The sequence below is a fragment of the Pelmatolapia mariae genome, linkage group LG12 (genome assembly GCF_036321145.2).
Source record: "Pelmatolapia mariae isolate MD_Pm_ZW linkage group LG12, Pm_UMD_F_2, whole genome shotgun sequence".
Lineage (NCBI taxonomy): Eukaryota > Metazoa > Chordata > Actinopteri > Cichliformes > Cichlidae > Pelmatolapia > Pelmatolapia mariae.
In genome coordinates this window covers 27,608,336-27,631,158 of record NC_086237.1, presented here as the reverse complement: position 1 = coordinate 27,631,158, position 22,823 = coordinate 27,608,336, and the positions used below count along the sequence as shown (strand labels likewise).

The 22,823-nt window shown below is 46.4% G+C and overlaps 1 protein-coding gene across 1 annotated transcript in view; it reads right to left on the bottom strand.

The window, feature by feature from the left end:
• Nucleotides 1-19,791, bottom strand: part of LOC134638426 (zinc finger SWIM domain-containing protein 6) — a 48,512-nt gene extending 28,721 nt beyond the window's left edge. Inside the window, exon 1 of the mRNA XM_063489041.1 lies at nucleotides 19,248-19,791. Coding sequence (XP_063345111.1) covers nucleotides 19,248-19,680 — 433 coding nt within the window. The 5' untranslated portion in view covers nucleotides 19,681-19,791. The remainder of the gene's footprint in view (nucleotides 1-19,247) is intronic.
• Between the last annotated feature and the right edge of the window lie 3,032 nt (nucleotides 19,792-22,823).

Sequence of the window (22,823 nt, the reverse complement as noted above, 5' to 3'; positions counted from 1 at the left end):
CGAATGCTTATCCTGACAAGACATACATAAGCATAAATTAATGTTCTGAGATATTCTATGAATTTCAATGCATTTACTTCCGTTTGAGATTCTGACAGCAAAATCTGAATGTTAATCATCGGGACGAGAGGGAAAGTATACGTGTGTCTGTGTGTTTGTGTCTACGTGCGAGTGTGCGCGCACGCTGACGGATGTGTGGGTGATTGGAGTTGTCATCAGCTGGCGGTTGAAATGACAGTCGACTACTGGGCTGCTGCCACTTTGTTGCCACGCGGTACATCAGGAATGACTTGCAATTTTCTAACTATCACTTTCAAAATGGATTCTAATTTTGCTGGATTGGGCCTGTCAGACAGAGATGGTGTTACTGCTCTGCTGACGGATCCCAAAGGTTGGTGTTCAAGAAAATGACCAGTATAGGAAGACAGTGAAGCCTCTCGTCATGGACGGGCTTGAGACAAGAGAAGAAAAAAAAACAAAAAAAACAGTTTAAGGGATATTCATTAGAAAATGTTGGGGAACCGGGATAACCAGCTAGCATGACTCTATATAAAAAGATACATAAAAGTCTGTAAAAGTTTATTAGGCCTCAGTCACACAGGCCTAGAGACTGATTGGCCACCATCTGAGAACCACCAGTTGAGATTGAAAAACCTGGCAACCCAACTTTTTGATAAGTGGTTGCTGACAGTTGCTAGAAGAGGATGGTCACAAAAACTTGTAATTGCTTCACTCCCTGAAAAGTCACCAGTATTTTGCATGGGGGATGCCAGCTTGACTGCAAATACTCTATCCAACCAGTGTAAGTAGAAGGTACTTTCAGCTACTTCCCACAGCGGATGGATCCACATATCGATTTGGCACAGATTTTATGTGACACAATCCTCCAGTTTATCTGGGCTTATGATGGGCCACTAGGAGAACACTAGCTGTTGGCATCCTGAGGCGTTCTTTGCCTTCAGTCAGACCAGAAAGCATAAAAAGTGAATGACATTCCACGACTTCAAGTGATGGGAAATGAGCAGCGTAAACATTGTTGAAATTCCATGCAAACGACTGAAATAATCACTTATAAGAAGAATACAGCCGACTGACATATGATCAGATAGTAAATATATTAGAAGGCTGCTTAGGCGACCAGAGCCTGGAATGGAGGCAAGTGACCAGCAGTCAGCTGCAAACCTATAGCTGACGAGCAGATCACCTCCAGTGTGTACTGAGCACAAAAGTTGCAGCTAACACATTTCAAGAGCCACAGATTTTCCTTTGAGGCAAGCATTTTCAATTTCCGGTTTGTGTTGCACTTCTCAGTTTCACTACTGCATGAAGACTCGATGGCGAGTGTTTGAGGTCGAGTTAGTGTCTCCCGTTCCAAAAATGAGCAACTGAAGCAAACTGCTTATAATCAAAGCAATCATAACTGTACACTGTACACTTCTTTGCAACCAATTTCATCTTCTGACTACAAACAACCTGGTCAGGAAATACATATTTATCCCTAATGACCTGTGGTTGCCAGGAGGTCATTGACCAGTCTCTAGGCCAGGGTGACTAGGATTTTAGCAATCAGTTTCATAGTGACTATCATCAACTTCCTGCAATCACTCACCAACTGGTTAGGGAAATCTACATTTTTTCCTTACAACCAGTGATTGCCCGGTGAACATGGCTGGCATTCAGACCTGTGTGACTGTGAGAAACTAAAATTGGGGTCTAACAAAACGTGCTACGTTAGTCGTATTTAAGTATTTAACGCTTAAGTCTAAAATTACTATTAGGTGTAATTTCACCTGTGTGGTATTGGGTGAACTGTTCCTTTAATTGGTATCCAACAAATTTCTGTCACTTGATAAGTTAGCAGCCTGCTAATTCTGTCTCCCATCTGTACATTAACTATACATTATCCCAATCCATGTGCAAGGTTCATTAGTGTGAATGAAATTACAGATGGCTGGAAATGAATGCATGTAATTAGCAGAAGTCTGTCCCAGAAGACCCACGCAAGCTATAGATGAAGGTAAAGGGATCCATTGAAAAGCCATTGTCTGCTACTACAGCACTTGAGTATCTTTCTGGTGGCAAACCTATAGAGTAAGTTGAGACAGTAAAGCACTAGTCTTGTTCAAAATGAGCTGGTCTGTTCAGTAGACAAAGTAAAAGGAATAAACGGGGATTATTGAAAAGTGTGTTTTTCAGCTTTTATGCAAAATCTGCATGCAGAAACTCCCAGATTGACATGCAAAATAGATTGTAGATGCGTTTCGTTCACTTAATCTGAACTTTGACCCAGAAATCCTTTGGCAATAATGCAGCTTTTAGAAGTTTGTCGAGCCACTAAAGCTCAAATATTAAAATCGATAATAAAAAAAAAAAAGATTCTGTAAATGCAGCACGGCGCACAGACAAAAAGCCACTGTGAAAGTTAATGCTGCTGAAAGTGAACAGAATTTATTTGCATATGAAAATAGCTGGGCACTAATGGCACTGGACTGAAAACTGCAGCATGACTGCGAGTGCACATGCGTGGGTTATGTGCGTGTTTTTAGGTTCACTTCTCCACGCCAGGAAATAACCTTACTCTCTTTACCCTTCCCATTTCATTTGGAAAGTCACCCGACACACTCACACACACACACACAAAACCCCACCCCTTGACACACACTCATGATTCCTTCATGCATGCACGCATACTGGCTTCAGTGACTCCCTGCAGTCAACCTCCTTCTGCTCACAAACAGCCCCTCCTCTTTCCTTTTTCTCTCTCCAATAACTGACTCCTCCCCTGTTCCCCCTCCCATGACATGCACACTCACACACACACACACGCAGAATGTTGCCTAGCCCTAAGCTGACCTGTTGTGTGTGTACTGACGTCACACTATAGACAAGGAGAGGCATCATTCCAGACAGACACGAACACGTGCGCACACACACACACACACACTCACACATGCACACACACACAGGCCCCAGCCGAGGGGGAAGCTGCATTCCAGCACAGGCCCACAGACACACAAACACACATCACCACGCCTGGCGGTGGGAAGCATGGGGAGCACTCAGCTGTAGCGGGGAGGCGGGGAGGAGGGGGAGGATGGCGGGTAGGGGTGGGAGGTAAAGGGGGGGGGGTTTCAGAGGAGGGAGGAGGGAGCGATGGCTCTGAGCCAGTGTTCCTCTGAGCTCAGCACTTCCCCTTTCAGCTCCAGCCAGCCGCCAGTTTGCGTAACGCAGCCAATGTAGCCATGCTGGCTTTTTTTTAACCCCTTCTTTCCTGGAGTCACTGAGGTCACACTGGCTGTTCTCTGTTCGCCGGCGCGTGCTACATCCTGCCATAAAGCTGCCTCTGCCCGGCACCCCCCCACCCCCCCATCTCGGAGCATCCTGTTAGAGCATCAGGCCTGCTGGCCTGCTACTCGTGCTTCTGCCTTACCTGGCAGAGATGGCAGCAGGTGCACATGTGTGTTAGTGCCACAGTGAAATGTACAAAAAAGTTATTTATCGTCTTCCTGCACAAAGAAAATAAACAAATCTACATGGAACAATTAAACAGGTGGGCAGGCTATCGGAAAGTGACCTGGATTCATCAGCGGCACCCCAGATAAGACAAAACTGTGCAACAGCTACAGCAGCAGTTTTCAAACACCATAACTGAAAAATATGTAGCTTCCACAACAACCAGTTTGACCATTAAAAAGGGAAAAACCTGACACAGGTAAGGTGTCTGTGCACTGCATCTATTCCTCTGTGTATCTGCTGACCTTCTCTCCACTCTATACCCGAAGAGATGTGAGGCTTCATGCATCAGATGTGCCGCCTACCCCCCTCCCTAAAAAGACAAAAAAAAAAAAAAAAAAAAAAAAAAGACCCAGTGGAAAGTGTCATAGCTCACACTAACCACAGCAGACACAGTCCACGGTGGCAGGATGGGCAGAGTGGGGTTTCGGGGTGTGGGGGATGGGATGGAGGAGGAAAGGAGGGGAGGTTCTCTCACATTTAATATCACTTGACACGCGTCATCCAGCATCTCTCAAACAGTAGCTGAGCCTGTGTCAAAGCCGTGGCCCTGTCAAAGATCCTGCGCATACAGGACGCACCTTGTGCTCACACATACACATACACACACACACACACAAACACAAAACAAAGGCAACCCAAAGACAAATAACTCAGCCACCTGGCGCCTTGATCGACGGGCTGTTGCAGAGAACGGGAATAGCTGGGATGAAGACAAGTGAGGGAAAGAAGAGAACGGGCAGGAAGGAGGGGGAGCACGAGAAAGGTTGATGTCTCTGCTGAATCGAGGTGGTCGATTCGCTTGCCTGCGGGCTATTCCTGTAAATATTGACGTTGATGTTAGCACCACTCTCTTAAGGATAAGCTATAAAGCAAAGGGGGGTGGGGGTGTGGGAGAGAGTCAGATTTACTCTGTGCAAACTGTAAGCATCTGAAATCACACGCTACGCTCGGCCTTCAGAAAGCAAGTCGAAGGGGAAAGGATGAGAGACTTTTCAGGGTGAGGACCTGAAACACATGGGGGAACTGAGATCTCTCTCGGTAGGTTTACAACTCACTCCTCTCCCCTCTCTCGCTCGCTCGCTCTCTCTCTGGATGGTTAAGGTTTCCATTCTTGGACTAAAAGCAGGCAGCTGACATCAAAACCTTCAGAGAGACCCTTATTTCCCAGAAACAGCTCTTGTTTCATGTAAATAGCTGCCTTTCATGGCTACATTGAGATAAATTGCACCCTGCTGGACAAGAGGAGGGACAATATTCACCCTGGAGCCTCTTTTGTTGACATCCGTGTGCGTTGCCATGACAATGTGTGTCTGTCCGGTGTTGGGTCTATATGCATGTACATTCAGGGGGCAAGCACACACACACACACAGAGTGCAAAATATGCAGGCAATAAAAATATGAACACAAGTAGCTTCTTTGTCAAACACACAAAACACCGGCTGCACAAAATATTACAAAGAATACTAACACAAGCGTGACCGAAACACAGTTTCAAGCTAGACTTCATTCTAACCATCATGTCCTTGTGAAGGCCTGTAGGCAGAGAAGTCTATTACTAATCATCCTCACATTAAAAGAAAAAAAAAATGGGAAAAAAAAACTAATCCAAGAATGACAACACCCTTTCCAAAACCCTCCAGAGGACCTCGTCCAGTTGACTGGGAATTAATCTGCCAGAGGAATGCAATGATGCTTGAATTCATTTTTAGCACATTAACAGACTAATTCTCAGATTGCTCAACAGGCACATAGTCCGTATCGTTCAAACTTTAAAAAATGAATTACTGTGATTGCCAGTACACCCAAAGTACCTCCAGATTATTTGATCGAATTACCTCAAATTAGCATTTTCATAAATGACAGAAGAATAATCGTATCCTTACACAATTATGCTGATTACATCTCTTCAGAGACTAGTGAAGTGAAGCGCTATGTCACCTCTGAGACCACATCAAACAGAGGCCAACTGCTTTGTTTATATTTTACTATGCGCTCGCACTTTGATATCCTCATTATGTTCATTTGGGATGCCAGACTGCTGAAGGAGGAGAGGATAGAAGGGGGTTTGACTGGGGAACAAGGGGGTGAGCTGAGGGGGGTCACTTGCCCACCACCACATCCACTGTACGGGACATCGAGGGGCCTGCATGTTAACCGTAAGGATAGAAAAGATTATGTGTGCATGTGTGTGAGAGAATCACCTCCCGTGGGCAAGTCAGCATTCACCCATGAAGTAGGTCAGTGAAATTTGCCCAAATTAGGTCAGAGGCAGTCAATGGGTGCCATCCTGAACAAGAGAAAGGATAAAAGGGAGGGAGTGAGAGAGACAGACACAGAAGAGGGGGTGGGGGTGGGGGGGGGGGGGGGGGGGGGGGGGGGGGGGGCGCTATAAGGTTAGGAGAGCAGAACCAAGCGGCTTACTTCATCTCAGCTTTAACACTCAGTTAATTACTGTTGCACTGGTCCATACAAAAAAAAAATAAAAAATACATGCACACCAAAAAAAGAAAGCAGCCTCAAAGTGAGGGCCCAAAGCAGAGTTCTTCATAACTTCAAGCCTGTCACTATTTCTCTATTCAAACATCGCTGGTATCAGAATCAGTGCACATCAAAAGCCCGTTTTGATTGAAAATGCTCTTGAAAAGCAGTCCGATTCAGTTACAGCGCTTAGGTTTGATTATTTAGCGCCCCCACCTCCTGACTCTGCCCCCTCAAGCTGTTTGGACGGTAGTTTCTTTTGTCATATGCCTCCACGTCTTGCAGCTCCTTCCACGCCCCACCCGCCCCTGCTTCCCTCCCTGTTTTGAGGAATCCACGCCGGGTTGTTGTGCACTGATGCCAATAAGTGAGGGAAGACAGGAACCTTTGATGTCTGTGGCACTTTGCGATTCGCTTTCATCATCCCGCGTCTGTCAGTCAGCAAGAGAAAACGTGACTCCAAAGGAAACTTTTGCTGCTCTCCCACCCCTCCACCCCCACCCAGCAAATCACTCTCCACGCATACATACAAAATTAAAACATAACAACAAAAGCCGACAACAAATGCAACGGCGGGGGGGGGGGGGGCTGCTGTGGGCATTAGACAGACAGGAATGGGTTGAATAATAAGCGAAGAACGGCAAGTTTTTCCACAGGAGAGACTATTTTTCTTCCTGCCTGGGCTTCACTGGCCCACTTCCACTCAAAGGGAATGTGTATCCCAGTGTAGCTGCAGGCTGCTCTCTGAACTTTACCCTGTCAGTCCCTACAGTCGCCCTTTCAGAATTGCTCGGTGTCAAGAAGGAAGAAGCGTATTGGCGTGTGTCTTCTGTGGGCAATGTCTGCTCAGAAGAGTGATGATGGAACCTGGGCCTGCACCTAATCACACAAGCCTGCACCCTTCGCTCTGACAGCCTCAGAGGTTAGGGAGGAGGCGGGCGGGGGGAGTGAACAAAGGCTCCCTTTCCCTGGGCAGCGATCAAACTTGAGCCCCCGGCTTGTCTAGAATTGTGACAAGGCCCACTTCCCCTTTCGCTGCTTTTCCCCATCCTCGCCCTACTGCCAATCATGTGTCATATGCTTCACACTCTTGCACGACGCATGCTTCGTGCGCCTGCCGTGTGTGTCTGTGCCGTTGCCTGAGCCAGAGCCCGTCTACACAACTTAAAGACACGCACGGAAACTGGAGTCGAGGAGACGGAGGAGACACGCGACGAGTCTGAGAGCTTCACGGAAAGTGTTAAGCCAGAAACAACCGAATGTACAAGCCGAGTGTGGCTTGGAGTAAAGCGAGCCACATTGAGTTACAGTGACTAACGTTATAGCCAGAGAGAGGAAGATGCCTGGCAATGGATGCTGGGCAAAGGAGCCAGAGAACTGAACTGCAGCCAACCTGGATGAGGCCTCAGTCCAGATATGTTGGGACAGTACCAGGGGCCCAGCTACAGCCTGTCAGAGCAGGGAGGAGGGTGAGCAAATGAAGTAGCAAGAAATACACAATTAAAAAAAAAAAAAACACAAAAGCCAACACACACACACGAAAAAGAGAAAGCAAAACAGAAGGCTTATAGGCAAAACAGAGAGAAAGAGAGCGAGAGCGAAGGGTTTTGAGGCTTTTCAGCTCCAAAGTGGGATGGAGGGGGATGGTTGGAAGGAACCACTGAGAGTCAGGCAAAACTGGAGCCGAGGTTCAGAGGCAGGGCCAGGGCTGAGCTGGGGCTGCTGAGAGAGGAGCCAGGGCTAGAGGCCAGAGAGAAGAGGGAGGGCTGGAGGAAGGGAAAAGGGGGGCTGAGAATAGGAGGAGGCTATGGCAGAGCTGGAGCTGGGGCCAGGTCCAGAGCCAGAGCCAGGGGCCCCAGCTTTAGATTTAGTCAGCTGTTCCCCTGGCCAGCAGCTGGAAGTACACAGGGAGCGTGAGGGAGGGGAAGTAGCAAGGGAAGACAGCACAGGGACTTCGTTGGAGAATTTTAACTGGGAAAGTGAGAGATGGAGAGGAATTAGAAAGAAAAAAATGGAGAGAGAGAGAGAGAGGGGTAAGAGTAGAGAGAAGGGGGTGAGGAGGGGAGGTGTGGAGGTTTGGAAAGAGGACAGTGGAAAAGCCATTAGATTCCGAGGAGAGAGAAAACAGCACCGAGACCAGACAGACTGACAGAAGGTGGTTAAGGCTCACTGGCTTCGCAACCACTCTTCCCTTCCTCCCTTACTGGTCCTCTCGCTCCGTCATCCCTTTCTTTCTTTCCTCCCTCCCTCCCTCCATCCATCTATCCGTCCATCCTCCTCCTCTCCTTCCGTCACTGGTGAGCTATTCTCTGGCTACCTCCTTCCCCGACCAGTTGTGCTTCGCCAACAGCTCTGCTATTCATTACGCACGACCTGCAGGCGTGACCCTGAACACACACCGAGATCCCAAACAGGTGCCCCACACACAAAATACACACACGCAGACACACAGCAGCGGCAGCGGCAGCAGCAGAGGGATCACACTTAACTGGAGGGGGAAGATATGCAGGGAGTGTGGACAGAAGGGCTGTAGCGGGGAGAGAGAGAAAGCTCAGTGTTGCTGCCAGAAAAGCACTGCAGGAGGAACAACATGGAAAGATGGAAAGAAGAACAAAAATATATAGGAAAAACAACAATGTAATTAAAGCTAAGCACACTTTGTTTCCATGAAAGTGGCGAAATGAGATTTGGAGAAGGGTGAGTGAGAGCGAGGGGCAAGGGTTTGCCATGGGGCAAGCAGCCGCTGCTAGCAAAGCACTTTACGGCCTATTATATTCCATTCAGATGGACGAGGCGTCTGGGATAAAAGCATTTAGTCTGTGCGTTACTGAGTGACTCAGCACTTGGAGCCTTCACAGGTGGACCCCCTCATAACTACACAATGCATATCAATGAAGTGGCCCACTCACTGCATATGGATCGCTCACTCCCACGCCTCTGCCTCTCTCTTTTTTGCCCATCCTCCTCCACCACCTACGTCGGCCTTTTCCTCCTCAACCTTTCACACCTCCTTGTGGAAACACTCTACCTCTCTGTTGTTTATTGTCGGATTGAAGTAATTCCACCTGCTCCTCTATATGAAAGACTTGAATCGGGACGGCATCCAATAAAGCAGGAAATAAATGGAGCTGCAGAGTTCAAAATAAATAAATAAATCTGTGCATATTTCTTTTGCTGCACTTTCCCCTAAATCATTAGGAGCAATTTCTGCCATGTCTGGAATAGCTGACCCACCTCCTTGCCTGCGTTTTCCCTCTTATTTAGCGCTGATACGGTAGACAGCTACCCCTCCTCCTCCTCCCTCTATAGCTTCCTCTCCATCACTCTCTTGTCTCTCTACAGCTCTACCTCCACCCATCTGCCCTTTCCTCTTAGTTCTACCTCTGCGCCGCTCCATCCCCTGCTCTCCTCCCCTTGGTAGTGGTTAATGGCACAGGGATCCAGCGTGGAATATAGATCAGTGCGAGATGGATGGGGCACCAGGAGCTCCGGCCAGTCCCGTAGGTCCCAGACCAAAGATTAACTAAATATTAGCTGACAGGAAGAGAGAGGCAGGGACACAGCTGCAGCTGCTAGTGCCGCTGCTGGCAGAACAAACGACAGAGACCGTTTTTAACCCCTATTGCTCTTGGGAGGGAGACAAACACATGCGATAAACACACCGAGATGCAAAAATACACACAACGCACGGGGCCAAGCGCACCGCCATGCACGCATACACACATGCTATCAGAAGCACCCTGGGAGAAGAAGTCCACTAATCACATTCTCTCCTCCCCCCCTCGTCTGCCCTGCCAAGGCGGATGGCGAGGGGGGGGGGAAGGAATAAATCTTTATTAGGCAATGTGTCCCTGCTTTATCGATCGCTTCGCTCCTTCCCTCCCCTTCTCTCCTTTCCACCCCCTCTCTTTCGCTCCCCTCCTTTTGTTATTTTAGGCGTGTGTCTGCCATCCAGTTCAATTGAGTCGGGGTGTACATCAGAGAGGACCATTACCTATGTCTCCCTGGGCTGGGCTGTCACTGGCTGTGAGAGGGTATAGAATGAGGTGATGTAGCCACCCAGGAGGGACAGCTAGCCTGCTAGCAGCTACCCAGGCCAGACAGCCAGATAGTGGAGTCTCAGCTAGAATGCAGACAGACAGGTTGGCAGTGACACACAATGGCATACAATCATCCTCAACAATGCCAGGCAATAATGCTAGCGTCAATACTTCACCCACACTATACCTGTGCCGTTCAATGAGCAGAGCGTGGGACAGGCATAGACCGGTTCCAGTCAAAATAAGATTATTATTTCCACATTTCGCTCTGCTTGGGAACCTGCATCCCATTTCATGTTCAGACATGGAAAGTGGGAAGAGGGGAGAGAAGCAGCAAAACCCCCAGCAGAGAACAGAGCAGGCATCATCACAGCAGATTTGATTGAGAAAGAGCAGTGAAAAGAGGAACTGCAGTGGAGGCGGGTTGCAAAGCAGCTTGCAGATGCCTGCAGAAGTCACTGTGGGTTGTGTAAAGCATCTTAAACAGCACACCGTGTATGACATTTGCCATTTGGATGTGTAGAAGTTTATCTGCTATTGTGGGCTAGCATTCAGATCAGCCGATTAGTCAGGATTTTTAGTTAGGTTTATGTTTGTGGCCTGGCAGAAGTGTTGTGATCAGGGCAATAAACAAGTGTCATTCATCAGTGTCGACCTAAAAAGGTTCCAGGATGGCCTGCCATGCCTAAAAAAACAACAACATCAGATTGAGGATCATTTAAAAACTTCAGAAAAATACACATCACAGCAAGTAGGCCAAGTCTTGTTTCTCTCATAAATCCTGTAGTAAACAGAGAGCTTGTGAATGTAGAAACAGCGACTGCCCCTGAGACCTGGACACAGACTGGTAGCTCTAGCAAAGCACAGAGAGGAGGAATTAGAAAGCTTGATAGCCTTCTTTTGGGACTTTAGACACAGGAAGCTTGATGGAAACATGCTGTATCTAGACAGGAGATGTGTAAAATACAATATGGGTGGCTTTAGCCTGGCTTGGGAATTGAAACTTGAAAATCAGGAAGTAGAGAAACAGAGACAATGGGAGCTTAGAAGCACAGAGAGGGAGTGCAAGTATGGAGGTATGGAGTGTAGAAGACCAAGAAAACAGGCTGGCAAGAAGAAGGAAAACAGGAATGAAATATGAAAAAAAAACTAAGCAAGCAAAAAACAAAAAAAAGAGCAAAGAAGTGAGAGAAAAGAAAGAAAGAAAAAAACCTCTTTAGAAGGGCAAACTAAATTCCATAGTCATTTGAAAGCCTTCTACTCCTTCCCTCTGAATCTCTCTCATTCTCTTTCTTTGTCTCTCTGTCTCTCATGCCTGGAGAGCCTTTCCAGCTCTATTCAGCCCTGCTTTGCCACAAAGCAATGAATGCATGTCTCACATGCCACACCGCCACGACATCGTTGGACCAGGCACAGCCAGAGGCACCTTGCACTCTCAAAACCTCCTCCTCTACATAGCTCACACGGCACTTGAGCCTGCCAGGCAAGAAGAGAGAAGGGGATAACCCCCCTCGTCTCAATCTGGCTCAGATTCCCGATTGTTCCACAAAAGGGACAACAAAAGTGGGCATACTCTTTGTCTCCTCCTGGACCGTTCTCTCGGGTGAGAAACTGCTTATTGGGACGTGCAAAAGACGCATGCACACATTCAATCAAGCAAGCAGCCTTTTCCTTTGGTCAGGTGCTATTTATTGGAAAACAATAATGCGAGCAGGGGCCTGTCTTTCAAGGAAGGCAGTCAGCCACTGGAGGGACAGTCTGACCAGATTGACCTTTGACTTCGGTAAATCCCTGGAGATCAGATGAAGAGGTCAACACTGGGCCAGCTTAGTGATGGGGGAGGGACCAGTCAATGAGTGAACACCTCTATCAGTATGTATGTGTGTGAGCAACAGGGGTCAGTGGCAGGTAAACCCTCATCCTCTGCTGTTGTTTATTCAAAGGCGCCTAGTCACCGGCACCCCGGCACTGTGAGGTAAATGTGTGTGTGTGTGTGTGTGCGCGTGTGCGTGTACATGCAAGAGTGGAAACGAGATAGGGTGGGAATGATGACAGACGGGAATGTCATCCACCCTCTTATCATTAACATGCCTCACCTTTATTCAGCCTGACACACACAGCCATAAACACGCTCAGCGAGCCATTAACACACAAAGTCACACACGTACATTTGCCTATTCACACAAAGTTAAATAGACTGAAAGAATCCTGCCTTTACTTATAAGCTGTGCAGGAATTTGGGCGAGCTGTGTCTCGGAAGTAGCTTTACAAGGCAGATCCACCCGAGCTAAAGTCCAAGTCCAAATCTTTATGGCCTTGACTGCCTTCTTATTAGAAAGCCCTGGGCTGTTCGTTTGATATAGACGAACATGATACAAGAATTATACACTCACTACAAGGGAAAGTTGTGTTATTATTATTATGCTGTGTATTTCTTTAGGATAGACCAAAGTAATTGTTCTTAATATTGGACCACGGCAGGTAGCTTTCTACTTTCTGAGCAAAGCACACAATGATTATGTACGCACACAGACACACACAAAAACCCCAAAACGTTTGGCTTCTGAGGTGACAACAGCTGTTGACCAAACCACATGGAGAAGCTTTGGATTGTGGTAACAGTGAAGACGTGTGCAAAGTCTTTAATACAGATGTACATGCATGCATGCAAGGCACAAAGACAGGCATCCATCCACAATAAATATATACACATTTAGCTCTCCACTGCAGTAAGCACAGACTTGGACTGCTTTTGTGCTTATTTCAGCAGCACATTGGTGCAAAGTGGAATTCATTAAAAAGAAAAAAAAAGTGAAAGGGAGAATCAGATAGGATAACGCTGAGTGCTGCATTCCCCTGTTGTTATTATTGCCAAATCGAAGCGAGAGGGGCGGCTGGTAATAAAAGTCATTAAATGAAATAGAAAAAACGTCTTTTAATAGGGCCTTGTCATTGTGGATTTAGTACCCTTTCTATCGCCTGCTCCCTGTGCTTCATTCCCTCTGCTGACAGAGAAGAGAGGGGCAGGAGCTGTGTGGAGGAAGGACTGGATTCCTAGACAGAGTCAGCCAGCCGAGGAGCTGTGCTGACGCACACCCAGCAGCCACAGTCTGGGACAGGAGACAAGTCAAGCTGGAACAGGGACTGGGGCAGACGTTACAGAGCTCATGCTGGAACTTTATTACTTTAGCTGGTTTATTTTAACAAGCACCAACACACGCTGATCTTAAACGCTGAGCATCTCTGAATATATGCTTCTATTAGTGTGCAGGGTCATTTTGAAAAGAGGTCTTTGGGCTACTTGCGATAGGTCTGGCAGTGTGGCAGATACAGTGCAGCTATGGTTGGAACTGGGAACGTTGATTTAAGAGGGGTAGGGAGGAAACGGCTATGTCTGGGACTGAGAGTGAGACAGAGGCTGGCTCCAGTCAGGTAGAAGGACTGGAAACAGGGCACACAGACATTAGTCCGAGCTTGAAATGACAGGACTGTCTACAGGTATAGGCATTGGAAATGGGAGGGGCAGGGGACAGTTAAAGCCACGTTTAGGAGATGGAACATGGCTGGCTACAGGAAGTTATGGTCTGTGGTGGGAAAAATCTATCTAAAGGCACATCTGGGAACGGGGTTGGTTAGAGTTTGGAGCTAAGGCTGTGACAAGCATTAGGGACCTTCTGGAAAATTCTGACATGATGGGATCGAGGCACAGCTAGCAGAGGAACCAGTGGTCATCTATCACTTAGCGGCTGCAGCATGGCATTGTTTCTTTATAGGGTATATCCTTAAGGAGGCCACCCACATTGCTTTCAAGCGATAGAAAGCGGAAACTGAGATCGAGCTGAAACTTATTATTGCAGAATTAAAGTAATTATCATGCAAACACATTTTGGATTTACTGTGACGCTTACGCAACTTTTGCTTTAGATGGAAAATATTCTGCTCAGCTGGAAACGTACAAAAAAAAAGTAATTTTCCTGGATGCTTTGCCAATCTAGGCATTAACTCTCATCAAGTAATATTATGAAATAAACAATAGCGAGATCAAAAGATAAACACAAAACACAATCTGTTGTCACTAACCAAACGACTGCAAAGCCGCATTTGCATGTGCACACACTCACACGCGGAGGTACTAAGCTAACGTGTTTCCATTACACGACAGCTGAAAGGTATCCTATCTTCTTTCCATTCGGCCAACATAATGAGACAAGGCCCTGGAATCTCCTTCTCCCAGGCTCAGATACACAAAGCCAGACGGAGAGAGAGAGCGCTCTCTTTAAAGACTCCACTTCTCTTCACATGGACGCAGTTGCTGCCCCTCTCGCTCCCTCTTGGACAGCCAGATGTTTACACTAGCTCTAGGCTCAGGCATGTTTCCATGACGATACAAGCCCAGGGTTAGTCATATGCCTAGGGGTAGACCTGATGCACCGGATCCTGGATCACTGCTCCCTCGTCGCTATCACCTTCAAGCTTGATCTACAGACATCTGATAACCCTGACTTTCACAGAATCCTCTAAAAGAACTTTTGCTTTATAGGAAAGCACAAAACCTTCACGGGGAATAATTTTGAAAAGCCTCTGAATTCTATTGTGACAGCATTTCTTTAAGTCCGGCATCGCAATTTCTGCCTCTTTACAGCAGCATGGCCTCCCAGAATATTCGAATAATGCTCAGTCTCTCTCTCTCTCTCTCTAGCTCTCCCTGTCTTCAGTGGTGGGCATGTGGGCTCATTCTCGACGGGCATTGTAAAAAAGATAAAGGAACTCTCTAACCTAACAGGAAAATAAAACCAGATCCACCCACATGAAAAGAAACAGCCCACACACAAACAAAAAGAATAAGCCCTCGCCCAACAAAAACAGCCTTAACGCTCAGCCCGATAGCGTCTCGCAGACGACATGCTCCTGCAAGATTTGCGTTGCGCATCTTAAATTCTGCACCTTTGTGAACAAAATGTTTGAATGCTTGTCGATGTGGGCCCCGAAGAAGCTCTTTGAAAAAGCCTTGTGAATCCTTAGCTCAAAAGAAGTGCAGAGGGGGAAAAAGAAAAAAAAAAGATGTGGATCCATGAGTCTGTTCTTGCACAAACAAGCTTGTGTTCCTTTAACTTTGTAAAATATTTCTCCTTGGCATTTTGCACTGACTGCTTTGTCATACCAGCAATAACTTAACAATGTGTGTAAACCTTCATTGTTTTTACCAAGCCTTTTGTTTAAATGCTGTTCTCTGTATGTTGTATTGTTGTCTCATATTGGCGAATGTTAAATAAAGTTTTTGTGCAGCATCTCCACTAACACACCCATGGTGCACAATAATGGAGCCACACAGACAATTTAAGCAGAGTCTGTGTTATGATTTTCTCCATGTGACAAATAGGAAGAGGTTTAAAAAAAACAAACAAACAAAAAAACAGGGAACCACCCGCCTGGTTATTATTTCACTGTTTCATTGACATCATGATTTATTTATTTATTTATTTCTAAAAGAAGGAAGAAAACGGAGCGTTGGTGAGAGCAGATGACGCAGAAACCTAATTAAGATTCTCCAGAGCGTGAACAAATTAACCTGAGTTATGAGCATGCAGAAGCAAAAGACAAGACACACATATATGCAAACATACCCACAGACACACACACACCTAACAGTTTATCTCTGGAAGAGGTGGAGTCGGGGAGGATGACATTCACACTTACACAGGCATGACTGCCATGGACACTCTGTGATATTTTTGGCAGGGCCAAGGCAAAATATTACAGGCCATTTAGTCCGATAACACCACCATGGAAAACACAGCAAAATGGTCCACAGGTTATGGCGTATCTACTTTCATTCAAGTTTAATTTAAAGCGCCCTCAAAGTGTCCACCTCATCACTCAGATTTGGGGCAGTAAGGATGATAAAAATGACATGTAGCTTCATGTGGAAGAAAAAAAAAATTAGCCTAACAAGCGGAGCTGGATAAACAGGCTGTCCCGCGTAGACTATGCTAATGACGATGCAGAGAGCGACATATGCCAGGCATCAGTATGTCACTCCTCGGGGACATGGGGGCTTACGGTAACAGGATAGAAAGGTGGCGGTGTGTACGGTGGTGAGAGTTATGGGGTTTTTCCTTTTTAACTCTTAGTACAAAGCCCTGGAGGCAGACGGGGGGTGGGAGGGTTTAGAAACACAGGGATGAGAGGTCAAGGGAAAGGTGCAAGTCTTGAATAAATGACAGCAGCGGGGATGAACTTGACCCATGCTGGAGGACTAAAACAGGAAGGAGGGTAATGAAGTGCAAACATGCTTTGTCATGCCATGTTACAGCCATAGGATTAGAATTCTATAATTAGAGGATGGGGCACAATAACACTAGCCTTCCTTTTCAGGAAGATGAGCCGCTGAGTCTAAATTACACAAGGGGACCAGAGAACAGATGCTGTGATCAGAACAGGCTGGTCTAGAAGTTTTCTATACCGGTAAATGATGCTCAGTTGCCACACGGTACAGTGTGATTGACAAGCTAAAAAAAGATTCAAAATTTGGCACCACTGGTGAGGTTTACTGATGTTTCTGTGATCACCTCATGACAATGTAATTTTTTATGACAGACAGCTGCTGTTAGGGGGACTGCTTTCCAAAGCAAGATGCATATTTAATGCTGTTCGTTTGCAGTTTTTCATGTATTATTACACACAGAAGCCTTTAGAGGTTAAGGTTAGGTATGTGGTCCGACACCTGCTCGGTGGCTGACCTGAACATCAGTGAGGAGCGCAAAAATACCGAAGCCGGGTTGTTATAACGCTGCTATAACCGAGGAGCAGTGGACCGCTAAGATAACGCCTGAATTTCGTATATGAAAATTTATCTCAGAGGCTGGCATTGGAACAGATGAGCCCGCATGGGAGAGAGAGCGAGCCATCCATCTCACTCTCTCCCCCTTTTTCCGCACTTCATTCTTTACTTTCATGCATCTCCCTTCTCTTGCAATCACCATTTCAATGCTTCTTTCCTCTTTTGCATTTTCCACCCACATTTTCCCTCTAGGCTTCCCCTCTTTTTCTTGATATCACCCGATCTATTGCTCTTCCCCTTAAGCGCCATCCCCCTATCCATTCTCTCCATAGCACTGATGTATGGAAAGAGATGGAGGGACCCAAAAAAAAGGAAAAAGGCTTGTGATTAATGTCTTTCAGAAAAAGATAAATAATCACAGGAGACTGGGGGCTGGTAGTTGGCCTTAGGGGAGTAAATATGGAGAGTTTTATAGCTGCTCACTTGGGAGAGAGGGAGGTGGAGGACGGGATGGGAGGGGAAGGAGCGGAATACAGCGACAGCAGATCCATTCAAGTATATTAGCTTCCCCCCCCCCCCCCCCCCCCCCAACCCCCATACACAATAACCTCTGCATCTATTCTACTGCTCTACTGTCTTTCATCATCAACACTGAATCCCATCCCACTGACAGCACACACATTTGCACACAAGAAGCCACACAAAGTCATGCATGCATATACGCTTGTGTGCGCACACATACACGCCCTAACAGCCACCCTGCACTGTTTTCCAGGCCAGACCCACTGTATGTGTTTGATGGGCCAATACATGTGGTGTGTGATGTGGCTGACAGCCTCCCCCCTCCCACGCTGCCCTGCTTTTAAGCCCTCATCCTCCAGTGGCTGCCTGTCCCCTGGAGTAGATTGCATCTTTTATTTATCATTTTCTCTTCCTTGGCTTTATCTTCCCAAGCTTTAAAAAAAATAAAAAATTCTGGGGCAAAAATTGCAATCAGCATAACATGCCCTCCTCCTGCTGTGTACTCGCCTGTCATTCTCCACTCTCTGTGAGCATGCGGGATGAGACTGACAGCCCATGCAGACTCAGACACACAGACACACACACAGAGAGGGAGAGAGATGCATGTACAATTTCCCTCTGTGTTTATCAAGCCCACACACACACTCTGACACACTTTTCCATCTCTTTAAAGCAGACAGAAGCACATGCATGGCCACAGTAAATGACCTCGTTACCCTGCCTGTCACTATTTCTAAGTATTTCCCAAAGCACACACACACATTGCTTACATATACCTCGCTGACGCCTCGCACTTTTTATTTAACCCTAAGCTGAGTGCTTTGCTTCCTAAAGCCCCAAATGACCGAGCCCATAAATGAGACTAATGCTGGGGAATCTGGTAAACAGGCCAGAGAGAGGGAGGGAGAGCTGCCTTCCTGTCTGCCTACTCCATGGCTACTATTGTGCACTGCACATTCTCTGAGCCCACAAGAGCTGAAGCCATCTCCACACAGATTCTTTGGAGGGATAGTAAGCCAAGAAGTGAGAGAGGAAGAGGGAACAAGGAGGGGGAAGAGAGAGAGATGGAGAGGGAGGGAGGGAGGAGGAAGAAGATCATGCATAAAATCTTGTTTGCAGAATGCATTAAGATTCAGATGAACTGGGGAGGGTAATGGGATTAGAATCCTGAACCGTTTCCAAGGGTGGGGAGTCGGATTGACAGCTGAGTCTATTGCACTGACGATTGCAGTGAAATATTGTGGCTCTGGCAAAGGCAGCCAGCCAGCCAGCCAGCCAGGGGGTTGCTGAGCCTATAGCACCTCTAATTACCCCGAGCTTTACCAAAAATAATGCCGCCAAGGGGAAAAACATATTTGTCATTACCCCGTGCATATAGCTTGGGCTTTAAGTGAATATTGGAAAGGCAGAAAGAAAGACTTCAGTCCGTCTCACAAAGGTGTTTGGCAAACAAAACAGAAGCACTGTGGCTTTAAATCACCGTCCCTCCCACCCTTTCTAAATATCGTCTATTTAGCCAGCGGTGAAAAGATATAGGGGGCTTTTGTCTGCGTACCCATCGGTGGGGGCATGGAGAGCTAGAAAGACACAAAAATAGGAACAAAGTGCTAAGCTTCCAATTGGGATGGCTGTGGGCCATTCAATGCGCGCAGCTCAGTGGGTAAAAACAAGAAGAAGTGGGCTACTATTACGGGCTTGTCTGAAAATAGGCTGCTCTCACACACAGCTATAGGGTAGACTGGTGTGGAAATACCCTGCATTGTTTATAATAGACGAGACTAAGGGAGGCAAACACGAGCCCTTTAAAAGTCTGGCATGGCTCCAATGGAAAAGGCAAACAGTGCTAGTTGGGTGTTTTGTTGGTTATATGCTGTTTTCCTGCGTTACTCTAACGCTGTGGTCCACTCACCGACTTGCAATACGTTGTCCACCCAGCCACCCTCCAACAGAGTGACACCCCGTAGGAAAGGCAGCTGGGTCTCGTCATTATTGTCCCCGCTAGTTCCACTTTCCTCTCCTCCAGCGTTGAAAGAGGAATACATACAGATCTCCTTCTCGCTTCTCGGGAAAGACCAATATACGATCCTCCGCTGGACGGGCTCCGGGATCCTTTCGAACCGCTCCTCCACCCTCTGGAACGGCCACTTCTCCGCGACTCTGCGAGCCGCGATATCGAGCAACGACTCGGGGTTGTGCGTTTTCCCATTTCCCGACCCTCCCGGAGCGGACCCCGCGCCGCCACACAGGACACCTCCAGCCCGCTGCCCCTGCCTGCACGCCGGGTTGTAGCCGGGCCGGCAGCAGAGCCTCTTGGCTGGGGGCTGCTGGACTCGCTCGGCCATGTTCGCACCGCTTCCAACCTGAAGCGCAGTTCCTCTCCGATCATATAAACGGGATAAGGAAGAGAAAAGGGCAATCTCGCACCGATTGTTTGCCGTACATGGAGAGACTGCCCTTATTTGGAAAAGTGGGCGGAGCTTGTGAGTTCCGTGAAGTCCTTTGTGTTGTCAAAGTAACCGGATGGGCGGGATCCTGGAGAGCTGCCAGCGCACGAGTGGCGCTATAAAAGGAACTGGAGGCGGAATTCCCGAACGTCGGCAAATCCTTTGTGAAGCTGTTCGGGAGCGCGAGGGTGGAGCCCCGGCGGCCGACGGCCTTTGAAGTTTCCTTCTTATTTGAGTTTAAAGGCGGGGACTTAATCCAGGGGCGGCCTCGCAGTTTCCCACAGGGGTAAAAGGGGGCAAGAAAACTGACTTTTTTTTTTCCTTTGGAGCCTCAGCTACCACCCCGGGCTCCAGCTTCTTCAATAACAACTTGATCGTTGTTTTTGCGGCTTTTTAGTCCAAAAGTGGTTTCAGCTGTCAGGCCGCAGAGGGTAAGAACATATGAAGGTGGACATGCCTGTCCTCTGTAGTCACATCAGCTTTTATATGGTGCAGCCAATTGACAAGTAATCATATGCACTCATGAAAGACAAGCTTTTTGCCTATATTATTTATTTTAAGGGGCGACTCTATTGATTTTTTACTTGGAGATCAGTATAATTGGTACTGCATGTTGCTTGGATACATAAAGTCTGAGAAAATAAGTCCAAAATTTTGGCTGAGGTAACTTAAGATGCTACCAGGTATACGGGTCATTGATGCTATCAATGTAGTGTTTTTTAGAGTTATAGTTCAAAGTAGAAGTTTTATCCTGGGCACCGATGTAGTGGTAATTTGGGGCTTTTAACAATTTCTTTGAACTGTTCTTTTTTCCAGGGTGGAATGATTGCACTGCATGAATCTTTGAAGACTTCAAAACGACAAAAATTGTTTGCTCAAGTTTCAATTTGTTTTGGGTTTTCTCTAATCCACACAGGGTCAAAGTAAACATACAGGTTCAAATATATTCATACACTCACATCAATATTTTAATAAGTGGTTCTGAAGGTTCTACAGAGTCTTTTAACTTGACGATTCCAAGCCCTATTGACTTCTCATTAGTGATCATGATTGTCTACAACTGGTAGTTTCTTTGTCTGCATCAAAAGGATTTGTTTGACACAGCAGTACTCAAAACTATAGGAAAGTCCAAGGTCCTCAGTGAAGATCTAATTTAAACAAGTTGGGAAGGTCTCATAGGGGAATTTCTAAACAACTGCAGATGATCCAATGATGATCCAAGATCATCAATTCCAACAACTGTACATAAACACAAATCATTCAGACATGTCAACACTTTGTCAAGGACTGGAAAGACCCAAACCGCCACCCTCAGAAGGCAGGAAATTTGTTAGAATGTTCAGAAACAACCCAGGAACCATCCGAGGCTCAAGCCTGCCATGAACTGGAAACTGCTGGAATACCAGCATCACTGCCCAAAGTGAAGCCAGTTTTACATCACTATAGACCACGAATGCACTGACAAAGAAAGAACTCCCTGTTCCAAAATCTATACCTTCAAGCTTGACTGAAATTTGCAGCTGCCTACATGAAAAAGCAAGATAGCTTCCAGAGAAAAGTTTGATGGTCAGAATAAACAAAGATTGAGCAATTAGGCCACAATTACAAAAGGTAGGTTTGGCAGAGTAAAGGTGACGCTTTCAAACCTATTCACTCTCCCAAGCATGGTGGTGGTAGCATCATGCTCTGGGGATGCTGAAGGTGACACTAGTACATTGCACAAAGTGGAGTAGAGTAGTTAAGGAGTGCTACTTCCAAATTCTTGAAATTCACCTCAAATCAACAGCTGGACAGTTAAAACTTGCATAGAATTGGGTGTTCCAACAGGACAATGATCCCAAACAAATCAAAACTGGTTTTGGAGTAGATAAATCAAACTCTGGAATGGCCTCTACAAATTCTTCCAAGAAGAGTTGTCAGATATCCATAAGGAATTATACCAGAAGCTTGTTGACAGCTACCAGAAACATCTGTGGAAGGTATTGAGGGGCATTTCACAAAATGTTAATGGCATTAATCCATTAGGGGGTTTGGCCCTGTGTGGATTAGAAACAATTCTAAATAATTTCAAACTTATGCACTCAGTTCTTGTTTTTATTCCACCCTGGGAAAAAAGTACAGTCCAAAGAAGTCATTGAAAGCCTCACATTACCAAGACAGCACTGGTCACAACTGTAGTTCTAGATAGCTATAGGTATAACTTTTAGGCTTTTGTGGTTTCATAGCCCATCACGTTTTCTTCTTTTTACTCTTTCCTGTATTTCAGTCTATCATTCTGCCAAAAAAAAAAAAAAAAAGGAAAAGAAATGCTAGAAAATTCTCATAGGAGAGCCAGACCTAGTGTGTTTCTTTCTTGAAACACTTATGACACATGGGTTAGTGGAGCCAGTTAACCACAAACTGTGGTACACTCATTTTTACTGGCCCCCACCCTGTCTGTTGATAATGCTAGTTCCATGTCTGTGTGTCATGAAAGGGGCCCCCCAATTTTATAGGGGTAGAATACTCATCAGGGGTTAGGGTGTGGCTGCTGTTGCCCCCTGGTTTTTCCTGTATGGTGAGCCACTACAGAAGTTAATTGTTATAAGCAAGTAACAAAGAAAAGCTGCCAGGTTGGGGTATGTTTTTCTAAAATGTCTATAAAAGTTGGCTCAAAACTACACTGGTATACCAGAATGTGTGTTTGCAATGTGTCTGCCTGCCGCATGTGTTCCCAGCTGCCCCTCTCCTTGCTCTGTGAGTAAGTCTAAAAGGCTGGCCTTTGAACTGCTCTGAAAGTGATCCATGCCGTATGGACGGAGCAGATGTGGCCTAACCTGATTTGGTTTCAATACTTCCCCACAGGAAGTTCACAAAGCCAGCAGGTCCTCCTTTGTTATGTTAGTCATCTTTCTCAGAGGGCCAATGAAGCCTTTTTATTTTATTTTATTTTAACACAGTTATCATTTGCTTTATTCTCCAGATAGAACAGCTCCACACACAATCAGACATTTCAGCTTTATATATATATATATATATATATATATATATATATATATATA